Source organism: Cuculus canorus, chromosome Z (assembly GCF_017976375.1).
Source record: "Cuculus canorus isolate bCucCan1 chromosome Z, bCucCan1.pri, whole genome shotgun sequence".
NCBI classification, from domain to species: domain Eukaryota; kingdom Metazoa; phylum Chordata; class Aves; order Cuculiformes; family Cuculidae; genus Cuculus; species Cuculus canorus.
In genome coordinates this window covers 2,537,352-2,555,874 of record NC_071441.1, presented here as the reverse complement: position 1 = coordinate 2,555,874, position 18,523 = coordinate 2,537,352, and the positions used below count along the sequence as shown (strand labels likewise).

At 41.5% G+C, this 18,523-nt stretch overlaps 1 protein-coding gene across 2 annotated transcripts in view; it reads left to right on the top strand.

The window, feature by feature from the left end:
• Positions 1-18,523, top strand: part of MCC (MCC regulator of WNT signaling pathway) — a 207,633-nt gene that overhangs the window by 127,829 nt on the left and 61,281 nt on the right. For both annotated transcript variants that reach the window (XM_054055336.1, XM_054055337.1), the window contains 2 exons: positions 4,229-4,342; positions 10,814-10,956. In XM_054055336.1, the coding sequence (XP_053911311.1) occupies positions 4,229-4,342; positions 10,814-10,956 (257 nt within the window). The remainder of the gene's footprint in view (positions 1-4,228; positions 4,343-10,813; positions 10,957-18,523) is intronic.

Here is an 18,523-nt window from a genome sequence, read left to right as displayed (position 1 = left end):
ACAGAATCTTTATAGTGTCTGTGGTAGTGTTTACAAAGTACAGAGTTTTTGATCTGTTTCATCATCTTGTGTCATTAAGAGGCATCCCACCTTGTACTATAAAATTCTGTTATGAATGTTAGCAGTGTTGACACTACCTCGTCTACCACTATTTGCTGAGGGAAAGTCGTCTTTTAACACCAGCTGGCACCTAAACAGCACGCCCTGCTTGCTCACCCACCTTGCCTGCCCTCCTCCACGGTGGGATGGGAAGGAGAATTTAAGAGGACAACTCAATGGATTGGGGAAAGTACAGTTTTATTAGGACAGTAAGAAGGAGAGAAAATAATAACAGCAACGACAACAACATATTGTATGAAACAAGTGATGCACAGTGCAGTTGCTTACTACCCAATGTCTGATGCTCAGCCTGGCACTAAGCAGCGATCACTTGGCCCCGGACAACTCACTTAGTTTATATGCTAAGCATAACATTGTATGTTATGGAATGTCCCACTGGACAGTTTGGGTCAACTGTCCCTGCTGTGTCCCTTCCCAGATTCCTGCGCACCGCCCATCTCCTTGCTGGCAGGCCGGCACAAGGAGCTTCAAGTCCTGACTGACTGGCAACAACTAAAAACATCAATGTTTTATCAGCAGTATTTTCATCCCAAATCCTGTACATAGCACAACACCAGCTGCCAGAAAGAAAATTAACTCTATCTCAGCCAAAAGCAGGACAGAGGTGATAAAAAAAAACAGTATGCCATATGGCAACTTCCATTCTCCTCTCTTATTTGTCATATCCTTTAGTGATTTAATGCTGCAGAGTTAAAACAGTGACTTTCTTCCTTCCAACTGAGATTTTTAAATGGAATTTTTCCTACCTTAATAGTTTTGATTATTAAATTCGATTTCTAAATGTGAGCTTTTTTTTCCCCAGAATGACTTTTTTGTTGACCGTAACTCTTCGGTCAGATTCTTCCTTGTTTGTGTTACAGCAACATCCAAAGATCCCTATTCCGGTTCCCACCCTGCTGTGTGCTACACAAACACACTGGGAAGCATAGTCTGTGGAAATACACCTTAAGTGAAGACGCAGCAGTACTTTGTACACTTTTGTTAAGGAATTGTCGAGGAAAGCGTGGCTCTGCCAAGAGGACATAGCTACACTGACCGTATTAACCGTGTGGTGTATTGCAGTAGTAGCTGGAGGAGTCACCTGCGTGTGACTTTCTGCTGTGTCCACTGGGTACATGAAACCAAAGGGTATCCCAAGCAGCCCTCCTCTGTGCATCATAAGTTTCTGTCGTCATGTGTGGCCTTTCAGTAACTTACTTCTTTTTGTTATTATTTTCTTTAGTGCTTGGAAACTGGACTGGTCCGATTTATGAAAGGAAGGCATAATTTTGGAGAGTAAAAGATGCAACAAACTTCCCTTGTAATTAGTAAAGAAATATTTTGGTTACTTGGAGAAGAGAGACCCTGTATTGACAGGGGTGGCTGAATATAACTCACAGCTGGATACCCTGGGGAAGGGGCTGGAGAACAAGTCTGACGAGGAGCGGCTGAGAGAGCTGGGGGTGTTTAGCCTGGAGAAGAGGAGGCTGAGGGGAGACCTTATTGCTCTCTACAATTACCTGAAAGGAGGTTGTGGAGAGGAGGGAGCTGGGCTCTTCTCCCCAGTGACAGGGGACAGGACAAGAGGGAATGGCCTCAAGCTGCGTCAGAGGAGCTTCAGGCTGGACATCAGGAAAAAAATTTTCACAGACAGGGTGATGGGGCCCTGTCAGAGGCTGCTCAGGGAGTCCCCATCCCTGGACGGGTTTAACAGACGAGTGGATGAGGTGCTCAGGGACATGGTTTACAGAATCACACAGAATCACCAGGTTGGAAAGGACCCATTGGATCATCGAGTCCAACCGTTCCTAACACTCCCTAAACCATGTCCCTCAGCACTTCATCCACCCGTTCCTTAAACACCTCCAGGGAAGGCGACTCGACCCCCTCCCTGGGCACAGGCAGACAGAAGGGTTGGACTCAATGATCCAAGAGGTCTTTTCCATCCTAGTGATTCTATGATTCTATGATTTTTTGTCAGGAGCTGTGAGGCCAGGCAGCGGTGTTGCTACAAAACTACACACAATTCACGCTGTTTCTTGCCCAGTTTGGGGTTTGCAAGGAGATGTGGAGGAGAGCTGAGCTGACTGCAGTGTGGGAAGAGGACAAGGACAAATCCATTAGAAGTCTGCCTTGTTAGTTCCACTGTTCATGGAACAAGTTGTTTTTCATTGAGATTCCTAAATTAATGGTGTCCTTTTATATTACAGCACCATGTGTGTGGACATTATTGATCTGATGCTTAATTAAAACCACAGCTGGTGATCATTTAATTATAGTGTACGAAAGGGAATGATACTTTCTTCACTATGTAGCATTGTTTTATTCAATTTAGAGAATTGTAGCCATTATGCCATGTATTATTTGAAAGCTGTGGTGACGGGTGTAAGATCTGATGAACAAACTGGTGAGCTTAGCACACACACCCTCTGTTAAGGGAATGAAGTGAAACAGTGGCTTTGGAATTCACCACCTTTCCTGAAAATTGGAAGTCAGTTATGAACAGATTGATACAACCAGGCTGGTTCTTGTTTGTCCACACTGTAAAACCAGTGCATAGTTTCCTGTGATAGGAAGGAGAGCTTTCTGCTGAAGCCCAAGAGTAATTAAAGATCATTCAGGGTGTTTCTGGATTTATTAGGAGATTTCAGCATACCTACTTTAAAGAAGCTGTGTTGCTTATGCCTGTAGCTGGCCTGAATTACTGTTCTTTTGCTTTAAAAGTAAGATCACCTCACCTTAAACCTACTGCAACATAAAATTGTGTATGTCTGTATTTGTACTGAAGTTAATGACTGCATGTGTGCAGGACGTTTTTGGAGCTGACATAATAGAAATGCTTTTGACTGAACCCACAAGTAAGAACGTCCAGAGCTTCAGAATTCATATCTAAAAACCTTCATGAAATTATGTTTTCTGTCTCGAAGCTTGAGGTGGTCTTTTCTATAGCAATGGAAATACTGTATGTGAAGGAGGTGTTGCCTCTAATCTCACTGCTGTTGTACAGATACTTTCACACGTCAATATGTGAGAACACCTATGGTTTTGCTGGTGTCCGGTATTGTAAAGGTAAAACTGATATCAAAATAGGACTTATTAGCAGATTTACTGGAAATGGAACAAGAAAAATAACATAGAAGTGACCCGCCCAATAAAGCATCACAGTGAAGGACTGAAACTGGCTGGAGAAATAGAAACAGGGTTTGTATTTCAGTTGGAATCTTGGCAGCAGAGCGGGGTTTGCTGTGTTACTTGGTCTGGTGTGAAAGGTGACTTTTGTTTTCTCAACCAATATAACCTCAAGTTGTTTTGTTACTACCACAAAAACAGACTTTAGTATTAGCGACTGGTTTTAGTCCTGGACACTTTAGTAGTAGCTGTCAATACTGAGCTGATGCCTCTGGTGTAACAACGAATGGGATGCTTAAGGATGGGAAGAATGAATGAGTTATAAGTATAGTATTCTTTTAAGAGTTGTTCTTGATTTCTAAGTTGTGTAGCTAATGTAATTTAGGTAATGTTACTTAACCAAGTCTGCTAGATATTTCCGCATGCTATCAGTTAAACGTGTAATGTATCTTTTATCAAGAGGATCTACTGCGTAAAGAAAAACAGTTCAGGTTCTGCATGCTTGGCTTCAGTAGATTAGAATCACTGAAACACACTGACGTGGGACCAGAGAACAACAGCTACAGAGCAGGAGCTTGAAGTGGAGCAAGTTTATGTTGCAAAATAAAACCAATTCCTATGCGTGGAGTTATTCCCTTTAGCAAATGGATAACCTCTGTATGTCTGAAGGCATCAAAACATGATACACCACAAGACTCAAACTACTTTCTTTAAAACTCATGTTAGAAGTAATCTACAGCTGAATTATACTTTGCTGTATTTATCCTTTTGATGCATTTTCTAGTGAAGGAATGTGAGTGCTGTCTGGAGAGGAGAGTTCCAAGTAAAAAGTACTTTGTAGTACGTGGATTTCTTTTAGACTTTCATTATAGCAAAGTTCCTATTAACTGCCACACAAATCCACAAATATTATAGCTGCTGTATAATACTGTATCTTCTTTCAAAATGCTGCTGCTGCATAGCTTGTGAATTGATTCATTTCTTTCCTTTTGTCTTTTAGCTTCATTTAGCAGCCCTGGCTTCCTTAAAGGGAGACATAGTGGAGCTTAATAAACGTCTGCAACAAACAGAAAGAGAGCGTGACCTGTTGGAAAAGAAGTTGGCAAAAGCACAGGTGAGCAGTAGTTCCAAGATTCCAAAGGTGATCTTTGGCTTTGTGATGTCCTTGTTCTTCAGAAAGGGATATGGTGTGCTGGGAGAGGTTAAAATATCTGAACAATGTCACAAGCGAAAAGAATTTTAAGACTGCAAGAAACGTAGTTGCTGTGGGACTTAAGTTTTATGTGCTGATGACATTCTTCTAAAAAATACCAAGAAGGAATTAGATTAGTTTTATTTTGAAGCCAACATAAACAGCAGCTGCTTTGAAACTTTTTAGAGTATAAAAATTGCATCATACTCTCAGTGATTTAGGTAACTGATGGCAGGGTCGTCCACTCCTTGGTCAGATTCAAACACAGCACAAATGAACACTGATCAAAAGCTGTTGCCAATTGGCAGTACTATGTTGGTAAAGCCAAGGGATTAAATAAGGAGGAGGTCTGAACTCTAATGTTTTCACAGCTCTTAAGGAAAAAGTAATCTTTTCAAGTCATCAAGATACATGTAGAAAGGAAAATGCAAGCAGGGAAATTTGGAACTATTTTTCTTTTGTTTTCCAACCCTAACTATTCTGTAATTCTATGATTCTTAATATTTCCCTCTTCTATAAACAAAACCTTTTATTTCAGATACTGTCATTCTGACAAATACCTTTTATAATTACTTTAAATTTCAAAACTATTATATGTAAGAATATATACTCTTTTATACTTGCATAGAGACAGTCAAAGCATTTTATCCTGTAAAGTATAGTATCTTATTTGTTGCCCAGAGAAGCTGTGGAATCTCCAACCTTGGAAGTACTCAAGGCACCAGGACCTAGTCTTGGGCCTCCTGCTTTAGGTGATCCTCCTTGAGTTGGTTAAGGATTTGGATGGATGACCTCCAGAGGTCCCTGTCGGTTTCTGCCATTTGGTGATTTTGCTAATTTAAAGTCCTCAGTATTCACTGCATTTTGGTAGAGGCTCATATCTGTATGTTACTTAAGCTAAAGCCAAATGTAGAAATGTTAAAGAAATGTTGAAGTGTCTAAATTTTAAGGCACTTAGTTTGGTCTTCCAGCTTTATACAGGTTCTTGACCACATTCCGTAATGTTGTTTGACCTTTAAGGTTGTTGGGATTATAAGTGTTACTCTTATTGCAGACCATCAATGCAACATGCAGAGATTAACCCTTTTGTATTTTGATTCCCCTAGATCTGTGTGCCAGAGGCACGCTGAGAGTTAACTTCTTTTATCAGCTGTAATCCTGAGAGCCTTTTCTAATTTCTAGTGCACTCTGAGACAGAGTCCTCTTTCTGATGTGCAGTTTGATATATGAGGCTGCATTTGACAGTTATTAAATAGTCAGATAGATCTTCTGTATCCAATGCTCCGCATCATTCTGCACGATGATTCTACACTGACATGGTTTTTTATTTTTATAATTCTGCAGCATCTCGTGCTGACCACAGGTTTTTGTTGGTGTTTCAGTCTTACTTCCAGATCTTTGTTTAAAATTCCATGTATCATCTCTCAGCCAATGAAAAGTGCCTTGTAGTTGCTCCCATACTATAACGAATCCGCACTGGTGGTGACTGGGATTGAGGATCAGTCCGTAATCTCAGTTGACATATGCTCTGTTAGCAGGAGATTGGTGTTTTCTTTGATGGGCTACCAATTATTCATGTGTAGCGCTCAATTTGTAATGCTGAGGGTTTTCCCATGATCTTGGGCTGTGTGCTAGTGAACACAAGTGCAGTGACAGCTTCTACCCAAACTGTGAATAAGACGAAGTCAGAATTAAAAGCTTACATCTTTCAAAAAATTATTTTTCATGAGTAATTTCTATAAAGTTTCAATGGTTTAGGTTTATTCAATTTATTTTCTTACAAAAGCCCCCAAATAGATAGGAATTTTGGGGGGTTTATATTGAATAATATACAATCTTTCCTCTTTTTCTAACTGTGTCACTTTCAAGTAGGTGCTCCACTTAACAGATTTTTTTGAACTTTTCCTTCCAGTCCACAAGGAATCATCCAAATTCATGTCATGTATCATATCATGCCATTTTTTCCTCTACAACCTCTGTTTAATGTATTTCTTCCTCACTAATGTGAATCAGAGGTTCAGAAGGCATAAATTTCAGAAGAGGTGTTTGAGGTTCTGCATAACCATATTCAGATGATAGTGGGGCAGCATGAAATCTCTGGTGTTCATCTGGACTATACTTACAAAGGCAGTGTGTTTCATTTCAGCTGGCGTGGTAAATGCTCTCTGGAACAAATAGCTGTTAAAACACATTTTTGGTACTATCTTTCCTGTCATTTCATGAGGCATGTGAGACACTTTGCAAGAAAGAATTAGTGATTTGCAGAGCAGAGGTGATTTGGGGAACCACAGTTTGAGTAATGGATGACAAATGGTGAAGAGACATAGTTGGAAAGCTTGTGCTTAAAATTTTTTAAGTCAACGTAATTGATTACTGGTTCTTGTATCACGCTCATTTCCAAAGCTGCAGTCTATGGAGACCTGCTACAGCATTTGCATGCACTGTTCTATTATTTCAGTAAGAGAGCAGGTCTCCTTGTCTGTGTGTTTGTAACAGTGCGCGATTTCCCATGGAGTGAGCTCTTGAACGAAATTTGCTCTAAAGTATTGGTCAACCACAACTAACGTCTTCTTCCAAAAATCTTTCTGTGGCTATGAAAAGTAGTGCTTTCTACTAGCTCTGCCTGGCACGATATCCTGGCTTTGATAATGATAAATAGTGCGTGTCTGAAGGGAGAGCATAAGAAACACATACAGACTTATTCTCCTTCATTCTTCTCCACCTTTCTGCCAACATCTGTGAGCAGGAGGCCCCATCTCACTTAATAGTCCTTTACGATCCTGTCCCCCATGGACTTATCTAATCTTCTTTCTAATCCATCTACATTCTTGGCATTTCCTACATCCTGTGACACTGAGTTCTGTAGTTTTATGGTAGAGCATAGGATTTAATAACATGCTGAATGTTTCATCAAATACGACGTGAACGGACAATTCACTTACTACCCCTTTCTTACTGTTTCATCTCCTTTCACAACGTAGTGCTGCTTTCTCGTTCTTTGTGCTTAGTCCTTGTAATTTTGGGATTTTATAATAGATGTAGACACAGAGTTAAAAAGACCATACTGCATTGTTCTGAATCCCTTGACACACAGCAATAGGTCCCATTACTCCAGTAGTTAATTATTTACTATCCTCTCGATTATTCAGAATATAGGGAGGGATGTCAGAATTTCAGTATATGAATAAAAACAACGCTCTGTAGACATACAAAGAGCATGCGAACTTCACACAAAAGCTTCAGTTTCTCATTTAACAAGGTAGCTTGAAATAGAAATATGTGGTGTTCAGGTGAACTTAGAAATGTCTTGTTTTGTTTTGTGAAGTGCTTATCTCACGTGGATTAGTCTAGTGTACTTGTATTCTTCCACATCAAGTGTACACAGAATATACCACCAAACAATTAATTCTGACCGTGCATGTTTTCATGAATGAGTATTTGGCACAATGGACTTGTGTTTATGCTTAAAATTAGGTTAATGAATTACCACTTTAAAATCTGCCACTCCTTTAAAATTAAAATGCTGTTTCAGTCGAGCAAAGGCTCTTAGCTCCTGTGAGCCTGTTAGACGGGTTTATCATTGCGGCTCACTCAAGTGATGACTCATATTGTTGGTGAACAATGCCATAGGCAGCAATTGTCTCTGCAGGGCGTGAGGCATTGGCGGATCTGTTACGGAGCCCTGCTGCTGGTGGTTCTTTTCTCGTCCTCTGACTGAGCACTGCAATTTTAACATAAAGTTTTGCCTTGCTAGTGTTTCTTCTGCTAGGAATTTGTGTACACTAATCGGTAGTAGAATCATGTGTTGAGACAATGTGCTTGGGTTAACATATTTTCTCTTGCCATCCATCTTGCTCATAGTCTTCTTGCTCTTGTGTTGTTCCTGGCATCAAGAGGTCAGACAAAGGTGTTTCCAGGCATTGTTAATTTATACTGTGATTGAATTAACCTTTTTAGTCTGTATGACAAAACAGCCAAGGGTCACTTACATTAAGAACTGTGCTAGAAACTTCTCTGTAGACGTCAAAAATTGCTTACTTTTGCAGCCACTCAGTGGGTTGTTCCTATGTTTGCTTTCTCAAAGAATTCGAGCTCTTTATGGTTTTTATCAGGACTTAGGTATCAATGGTGGGAAGAGGGATGAGGAAGAAGGCGTAAGATATTTATATTAAAAAGTTTGTGTGACTGACACAAGAAAATTGCAAGAGTTGAATGTGTACACCTTAGAAACTGGTAGGAACTGGTAGGAACTGGTGGCAGGTTATTGTTCTGAGACCCAAAGGGCACAGAAATGAAAGATGACAATGAACAGGCTCGGTGCCCCAGAAAAAAACCCTCGAACAATAGGTACCAAAACATGCATTTGTTTCTTTTCCCTTGTAAGCTTTCAGATGAATGTGCCATAACAAGGAGCAATCCTGTATAACCAGAAGAATTTTCCATTGCTGCGTTTTGGGATTTGTACTGAACTGTGTTTCCATTACTTGGTGCTTTTGCCTTTTTCAGTTGAGGCTTGTCGTGGCTGACCAGAACTTTGAGGTGTAGCTTTGTACCCACCTCCAAGGCACAGTAGTCCTTCTTAGCATCGTATCCCATCTTTCACACAGATTTCCTTTCTGCGTTTTCCAGTTACTATTGCCCAAGATAATCCTAGAGGTCTTTTAAAAAATCAGATGGGAAGCTGTTGGTTTATATTGACAGACTGCTGGTGGTTCACAAAATACATCTGTCACTGAATGATGGTTATCCTGAAAAATGGTGACTGAGAAATGGCTGGAGAAAACAGAAAGTAAGTCTGGTAATGCAGCTGAGGTCCATTAGCGAGAATCCATATATCTTCAGTCAAGATAAACAAATTCTACTTTTCAGTGCATAGCTTAGAAAGACAAAAATTGTTGTGATAGGCTTTTATTTATTGACCGAAAATAATTGCTACACACTCTGTCTGAGACATCCTTTCTGTTTAAAAGGAAAAAAAACAACAATGCACATAATTGATTGATCTGGATAATGCTTCGGTAGCATTTTTGGGTATCACTGTGTGTCAGAGGAAGTTTAGGTTTAGAAAGGCAGAATAAGCAACTCTTTATTGCACTTAAATATGTTCTAAAGCTTTCGTTAAACACTTTCTGTTATTTCTGCACTTTGAAAGCTGTGGTAGTGCTTCCACCAGATGCAATATTAAGATGTGGAAACACAACAGATTAGTTGTGGAGTGATCCTACAGCAAAGAGTGCTTACAATACACATGTATAACCGTGTCAGTTGCCAACATTATGTCTTAAAAGCCAAGTGAACATTGTCAGAGTAAACTATGAAAATTCTGGCATACTTGCTAGTTTGGGTATAATTTTCATATTTGTGATACAAAGGGTTGACGGAGTTACCTCTACATCAAGTGTTTACTTGATTTGAAAAAATAAGGTTTGATGCTGCAATGTTGGAGGACATTATACATTACTATAAATTGTAGACTTTAGAAATGCTACTGGGATCTTACATTGCAGTCCTTCGGTTAAGGACAGTGTTTTTTATACTGTCAGTTGGCCTGTGAATTTCCTTCTATTGTCAGCATAGTACATAGCATTCGGTGGCTGCAAGGAGGCTTGAGTGTTTCCTGCAGGGGTTCAGAAGCAAAAGGTTAGGAGTCCTGTTTTTTCCAGCGACTACCAAGCATGACTTCAATCAGCATGCGCTGTTGGGTTGTAATTGCAGTAGATTGTAATTGTTTGCTGCGATTGAAGTAGAGTGTTTGCTGGTGTGAGGAGTGAGCCAGAGAAGCTGGATTTAAAATTCTGTTGGGAAGAAAAAGGAGGATTTGGAAGAAAAAGGAGGATTTCGTGATATGTTTAAACAAGCAGTCATGTATTGTTCAAATATTAAGTATTTTATTGTAGAGGGTTAAAATAATAAAAAATATGCTATGTTATATTTAAAAGCTAATAAAAATGAATACTCATACTAGAGAAGAAGTCATAACCTCCAAGTGTGGTTACTTTTCTGTATAATAATGTGGTTTCTACCTTAGTACTTGTTCTAATTCAGACCGCGCTGGGAAGATCCTTGAAGATTCATGATGCGTCATGAATCTCAGCAATCCGAAGATACATTTATAGCTATTTTGAGTTGCAAGTGGCATTTTTTGTTCAAGCAGGAAGGGCATCTTCTCCCCTACAGAAAAAAATGATGATAAAAGAACATTGCATAGTCTTTCAGTTCCTAAAATCTTCTAATTACATACCTTTTTGTACCTGTCAATATTTTGCATCTGTCCTTCTCTCTTGCTAAGGCAGCATTGGTTTGGTGAGTAAGAAAATCATTAATTGCCTTGTATCAGATCTCTGTGCAATGTTATTCATAAGACCCTTTCCATTCCTTGCTTCTCTGCTGTAGTGTGAGCAATCCCACCTGATGAGAGAGCACGAAGACGTGCAGGAGCGAACAACACTACGCTACGAGGAACGTATCACTGAGCTGCACAGTATCATTGCTGAATTAAATAAGAAAATTGATCGACTGCAGGGAACAACAATAAGGTATGGCAGCTTCATGGAGATTCTGGGCCAAGACTGGTTCAAAACATGGTGCAAATTATACTCTAAATATTTAAGTTATGCGTTCTGCAGAGTTTCATCCTGAAGCTCGGAAGTACTGCATTTTCTCTGGCAAAATCACGCTTTGCAAAACATAACAAGCACTGCGAAGACCTGCTCTGTGCCATCTAAATATTCCCTAAGTGTAAAATATATGACAGGGTACCAGATTTTGTGATAGCAATGGTGGATAAAGTAAGATCAAGCCACTCAACCCGCACCTCTGCTTTTCATTTTCTTTTCTAACAATTCTGTAAGTCACCTAAGCCAAATCCCTTATGGTGACAGATGTGGCTCAGACGGATACCAGTCGGTTTTGCATCTGCTTCTGCTAGTGTTTGTGACAAAACACTATAGTACCAATCTTGGTGTTGCCTGTCCTTGGAGCAGCAAAGCTTATGTTAAAATAAACTTTACGTTTGACTACAGGAAAACACTTATTTTTCCTCGCTTGCTTTTACGCATCATTTTCAAACTAGAGAATGTTGGACTAGAACAAGAAAGGAGCTACGTAAAGTTTAGCCTGTGAGGATGCAACTAAACTACCAGGATCTATGGGTTTTCTGGAGAATGTCAAATTACATTTTACACTTTCATAGGTTGTGTTGATGTAGTGCTGTACCCACGTGGCAGATTTTCAGTTTTCCTTGCCTATTAGCTGCTTCATTTATTTGTCTTAAATGTTTCTGCGAGCACAAGGCGATGTTGTTACAACCACTCACTTAACCTTCCAAGAAAATATTTATATGCAAAAAGAATAAGGGTTAGAGTACCATAAATAAGTGAAAATATCATCACACATATATACCGTTATGAAAGCAGCGATAGAATCATTTATGTTAATGTGATTTAAGAAGATAAATACTGCCATCTCTGTGATCAACATAAGTAACGATGATCATTGTAAAATTTTTCAGGCATGTATTTTCTAAACTTCTCTGAAAAAATCCCTGTGACCCCCTTTTTCGTTCATGCTCTGCAGACAAACTTCCCATTCATCTTGCTTTGAGTCACCTTTCTTTTCAGCATGATGCTGTCTGCCCATCCTACCCTCATCTCTGGTAAAGCTCTACTAGTTGAAAAGACTGGTTGAAAAGCAAAATCTGAGAAGCGTGAAAGCTGCATTGATATTTTTCGTCTTGAATGGCAGAAGAACTCTCTGACATTTAAGAAAAATATTACATGGAATCCATGAAAATTGTTTGTTCGAAGTCCCTGTGGCAAGCTGAATACCAAGCAGCGTCTCGGTTATGAAATATTGGAATCAAGTGGATGTTGTGAATATTTAACTGTGTCCATGAACAAGTCAGCTGTGGCAAGCGCAGGAAAGTGAGGCCTAAGAACCGAGCTTGATGGGGAGTGCATGCTGCTTCTCAAGAGATGTGCAGTTTCTCTCCCACCCAAAGGCTGTGGGGTGCAGGCTTTAGAAGGCATCAGAACACCACACTGCAGCGGGCACCGCACCAGTGCCGTGCCCCAACCATGCTCGGACAACTAGGATGCCTCCTCTGATTTTATTCATTCTGGTTTTATTAGAAAGAACAAAAACGTTTTTTAAGTTAGTGGACTTTTTCCTTCCTTCAATGATCAGAATAGCTCGTTTTCTTTGGCAGGCTAATAATTTGGTGTCAAGAGCAGAGGAGTAATATTCTTCCTAGAAATGGCAGAGGTAGAATCGAAGGGATTCTATGGAGTTTGTAAAGACAGCTGAAAGAAGAAAAACTGATGCTTCCATGCTGTTGCTTTTTTGTAAATCCTCTCTGAGACCTGCTTACATCACTTTTGGGAAGCTGTTCCGTCCCACAGAGCAGGGGTGGTGTAATTGCTGTCCTTGCCTGGACAGGTGTGACTCACAGCACTCCACCCTTGGCGAAGGGAACTGTGAGCCTGAGAACTGGAACAAAACAGTCCTGGGAGAAAGGGTTTGGGGAGCACAGCCCTGCTAGGGCCCTGGCATTTATTATTTCCTCTAAACAGGAACAGAGGAGGGACTTCAATTTTGATTTGACTTTTGGATACCTGCAAGTAATACTGAGTGGAGGCTTTACTTGTGCTATCACAAAATTTGGGCTGCCTTTCTGGAAACAATTTTCTTGAGTTTACGTTTATTGCATAACAGATAAATGTCTCCCCGGTGCTGACACAGAGCTTGTTCAGTATTTTCATGTATCTTTCTAGGCTGTAAAAATAAACTAACATGTAGTGTGATGTACTGCTGCTTTATAACATTCTCCACGGTTCATTTCAAAACCAAAAAATATTCTGGAAGCAATTAGAAGAAACCAGAGTTTTGTGAACCGTGTTTGACTGTCCTACTTAAGCTGTACTCTTAAATTTGTAGCTCTTTGTTTGAGTGTGAGTAGTACCCTCTCAAAGTAGGGCAGGAGGTAAGCAGAAAGTGTTTAAATCTGAATAATTTGTTGCAACGGTTTGAGGAGTGTTGGCAGGCTGTAGAAGCTAGCTAATATTTTCCATTGCAAGATTTTTTCTCTGGGATTTTGTGGGCTTGGGGGGTTGCTTTTTGTTTGTTGGTTTGGGTTTTTTTCCCCTTGCAATGTCAGGGGTATTACACAGCTTGAAGCGTAATGTCTTTTTATCATGTGATTCAGTAAGGCCAACTCTAGAAGAGAGCTTCTTTCACATGTCAATGCCCGTGCCTCTTCCCAGGTGATGCACTGATACCTGATACACTGATCATAGTAACAATAATCTTACAGGACTACTTTTAGAAGTTTCCAGGATTGTTCTGGGTTTGTTAGCCGTTTCTTGCATACAACAAGTTCCATGTGTGTGGCCACATGAAGTTATCTGCTGCTCTTGCACTACATTCTTCCAGCATTCCCTAAGGAAAGTGAGGTCACCATGGTTGTGGGAGAAGCCAACATTCATCTGCAACTGTCTCATCTCCCTGCTTCTGCTATGGACAGCCCAGCTGGTTTGGAAGCCTAAAGTGACATGAAAAAAAGAGAGGGGACAAAAAAGGGCTGAAATACAGAGTAACTGGTTTGATATTAAGACTAAAAAGAGAGGTGCCTATGCTCATACTGTGCAGGTAGATGAGCTTCTTGCTTGCCTGGTTCTTCATATGTGGCAGTGCAGAATTTACCCACAGACAGCACAAGCGGGTAGCAGTTTGGGAGCAAAAAGACACTAAAGAAGTGGTCGACTAGAATGAGGATACCTTTTTTTTATTTAAGCAGTCTGGAGATATAAACCTTGGCTCTGTTTTTTTCTTGGAAAATTAGAACTGTGTGACAACATCTCACTGTTCTTTTCTATATTATTGAGGAGAGAGTGGAAGAAGGTGGCTGGTATTTTGCTTACATTCATTGTAAAACTCAAGTCACAGGCTTTTGTCAAATTCTGCAAGACTATTGGGCAGAAAAACCTATGATGATAGTGCACGGCGCATTTTTTCAGCTACGATTAGAGTGAACAGCTTGGGACTCCTGTTAGCGTGTTGAACAGATGACAATGTCTTACCCCTTGTTCTGCTGTTTCAGTTTGTAGAAGACAATTTTTCTGCCCTACTAAGGTTCTCTGTCCTTTGACAAGTTGTATGGCTACTCCTATTTTCTCTCCAAATATGTACAACTTATAAGAGAGCAAAGGAAATCAAATGGGTCTTCCCAATTGTAGAGTCATGCTGTAAATACTTAGGCTTAAAGGATACTCTTGGTAACTCTGAAGCACAGAATGGATGTACAAATTACACAACAGCATCCTAAAAGGGAATTACATCTATGCTTTCAATTCTGGCTGAGGGATGATGTGATAGAGAGCAGCCCTGCAGAGAAGGACTTGGGGGTGCTGGTTGATGAGAAGCTCGACATGAGCCGGCAACGTGCGCTCACAGCCCCGAAGGCCAACCGTGTCCTGGGCTGCATCCAAAGCAGTGTGGCCAGCAGGGCGAGGGAGGGGATCCTGCCCCTCTGTTCCTCTCTTGGGAGACCTCATCTGGAGTACTGTGTCCAGTTCTGGAATCCTCAACACAAGAAGGAGATGGAGCTGTTGGAATGGGTCTGGAGGAGGCTACAAAGATGATGGGAGGGCTGGAGCACCTTCCCTATGAGGACAGGATGAGAGGGTCGGGCTTGTTCAGCCTGGAGAAGAGAAGGCTCAGAGGAGAACTTATAATGACCTTCCAGTACCTGGAGGGGCTGCAGGAAAGCTGGAGAGGGGCTGTTCACAAATCTTGAAGTAATAGGACAAGGGGCAATTCGTATAAACTGGAGAGGTCCGGTTGCCGGGTCCTGCACTTGGGGCACAACAACCCTATGCAGCGCTACAGACTGGGGGAAGAGTGGCTGGAGAGCTGCATGGAAGAGAAGGACCTGGGGGTGTTGGTTGACAGTGACTGAACATGAGCCAGCAGTGTGCCCAGGTGGCCAAGAAGGCCAACGGCATCTTGGCTTGTATCAGAAATGGGGTCACCAGCAGGTCCAGGGAGGTGATTCTCCCTCTGTACTCGGCACTGGTGAGACCGCACCTCGAATACTGTGTTCAGTTCTGGGCCCCTCACCACAAGAAGGATGTTGAGGCTCTGGAGTGTGTCCAGAGAAGAGCAACGAAGCTGGTGAGGGGCTGGAGAACGTCTGACGAGGAGCGGCTGAGAGAGCTGGGGTTGTTTAGCCTGGAGAGGAGGAGGCTGAGGGGAGACCTTATTGCTCTCTACAACTGCCTGAAAGGAGGTTGTGGAGAGGAGGGAGCTGGGCTCTTCTCCCAAGTGACAGGGGACAGGACAAGGGGGAATGGCCTGAAGCTCCGTCAGGGGAGGTTCAGGTTGGATATCAGAAAAAAATTCTTCACAGACAGAGTCATTGGGCACTGGAACAGCTGCCCAGGGAGGGGGTCGAGTCGCCTTCCCTGGAGGTGTTTAAGGAACGGGTGGATGAAGTGCTGAGGGACATGGTTTAGGGAGTGTTAGGAATGGTTGGACTCGATGATCCAGTGGGTCCTTTCCAACCTGGTGATTCTGTGATTCTGTGATTCTGTGAGAGGGGTGGATCTAGACCTTATTACTCTCTACAACCACCGTAAGTTTTAGAGAGGAGGGAGCTGGCCTCTTCTTCTTAGTGACAGGTGATAGGACGAGGGGGAATGGCCTGAAGCTCCGCCAGGGGAGGTTCAGGTTGGGTATCAGAAGAAGATTCTTCACAGAAAGAGTCATTGGGCCCTGGCAGAGGCTGCCCAGGGAGGGGGTCGTGTCGCCTTCCCTGGAGGTGTTTAAGGAACGGGTGGATGAAGTGCTGAGGGACATGGTTTAGGGAGTGTTAGGAATGGTTGGACTCAATGATCCAATGGGTCCTTTCCAACCTGGTGATTCTGTGATACTGTGATTCTGTGATTCTGTGATATCTGTGTAACTCTAAAAATAATAAGCACCTTTAACAACACCAAACACAGTATACTCTGTGGAATATTAGTGCCTGCTAAGGATTATTTGAAACAGTTGTCGAGAAGCTTGTAGCGCATTGCTATAAAACCATTTGTTCAAACTTACAGCTTTTAATCTGGAAAATATTCAGAAAGAAGGTTGTGTTGTAGTTAATGAGGAAGAAGGAAACTGAAAAAAAATACAGCTTTACAAAAAATAACACTTGTGTCCTGGAGGTCTGATTCTAGTGTCACAATGTGAGCTAAATGGAAGCTGCTTGGTCTCAATTCCAAAGATACTGTGGGTGTGATGGTATTGGCTTCAGCATACAATGCCAGCCCCACCTGCCTTCAGCGATTAGTTCCCATGTTCTCAGTGTGTTGCTGTTTGTTCACGTGTGAATTGGGTCAGAGGGACCTCAAGTGTGTATCCACAGGGAGCGGTCGGTCTCTGGGTTGCGGTGCACATATATCTGTAGTACTTTCTACCTGAGGGTCTTAGAAGAGAGTCTAAGGGCTTTTCTACCCTGGGTCTTAGGGCTTTAAAAAAAAACTTGTCAAAGTAAAATGATTGTTGAAAAACTGCTGACACCTAAAGTGTGAAACTATGCAGTGTTTGCAGCCTTGAAGAGAATGTGCACTTTGCGAGGATCCCGGCAGAACTCATCAGTGGTGTGAAAGGATGCTCAAAGTGTGCTGTTTTGGTTACTATTTGATTAAGTTTTTCTCACTGTCTCTGCAGCAGTTGTGATTCTTGGTTGCACTTGAGCATAAGGAAAGCAGTAAGTGCCAATGCACCTGTAAAACATGATTTTTCAAAACAACATTGATTGCAGGCCACTCTGTGTTTAGAACAGCTTAATCTGATCTTAATAGCCTCTGACTCACCATGACATTCCAGCAACTGGGAACCATCAGAGCCCATAGGAAAACAAATACCTGCTTTTTCCAGTTAGTCCCTAGATGGTGACAGCAACAAGGAAGCTGAAGTGCTTCCACCTTCTGGGTGCTGTGACAGGAGGGCAGTGAGTAGTCATCATCAGCTATTGAGCACTATGCATTTCCAGTTGCTCTGGAGGACTTTTCTCCTGTTTTGGCGAAAGGAGGGTCTCAAATGGTATCTTCTGTTGCTGCCGACTTCAGTTATAAAGGCAGAATTTATATTTGTGCTGCATCACTGTAGTTGAATCCCCCGTTGTGCTTTTTGCCCTCAGTCTGACCCCTTTGAGACTAGACCAATAGACCTTGTCGCTTTACCAGAAACGGATTTCTGATCTTTCTGGTCAAGTCTTCGAACCATTAGCTCATTCATAAAATGACTTCTGGCTTAAGCTGTCGGAAGGGTGCGAGTCCTGCCAAGTGACATTCTTTTCGGCTGCCCCACGATACTGAGGGTGCTTAGACTGAAAAAAAAAAAAACCCAGCTCAGACAAGGTTGTGTTGGATTTTAAACTAAAATCTACGCAACAAGAGCCGAAAGAAGACTGGTGAGAAATTGCTGTTGTATGTGGCATTGTACTATGATCAATACTGCCACTTGTCTATTTGTAGAGGTAATTCAAACTTTTTAAATGTAGGATTAATTGTTTCATAAATGAAAAAAAAATGAATTACCTTCAGTTAAAAAAATGCAACTGCTTGAGTGCTTGGTAATTGCTTTTGTCTAATGCAAATTACTGTTGGCGTGTGCTGTGTCTAATAATAAATGAGTTCATGGAACATTAACTCATGCTTATGTGTCTTCATTACGCTGTTTTAATTCCCGCTATTCATTATTTAGTTCTCACAATTTCATGTGTTGCGTGGTACCCTAAAGACCTTTCTTTGATCTAAGTCTCAGCTTTAACCAGCTGACCTGCATTTTTGTTTAATAATAGTCACTAAGTGCTTCTGACAAAGTCAGGCTTTCTTTGCTCTGAAGCAAATGTGAGGGGTGGAAAAGCATAGTTTTTCCTGTGGAAATTACATCTCAGTACTTTGGGAATCCCTGCTTGGCAAGCAAGCTGAAATTCCTTTTTTTGAGTTGGCCTGGTTCATAAATTGCCGCCTCTGCTGCTCTGAGAGCAGACTTTCCTTCTGTCGTTGGTCCCTCTGTGCATGCACCATCTTGTCTGCTGCTTTGTCTGGCAAATCC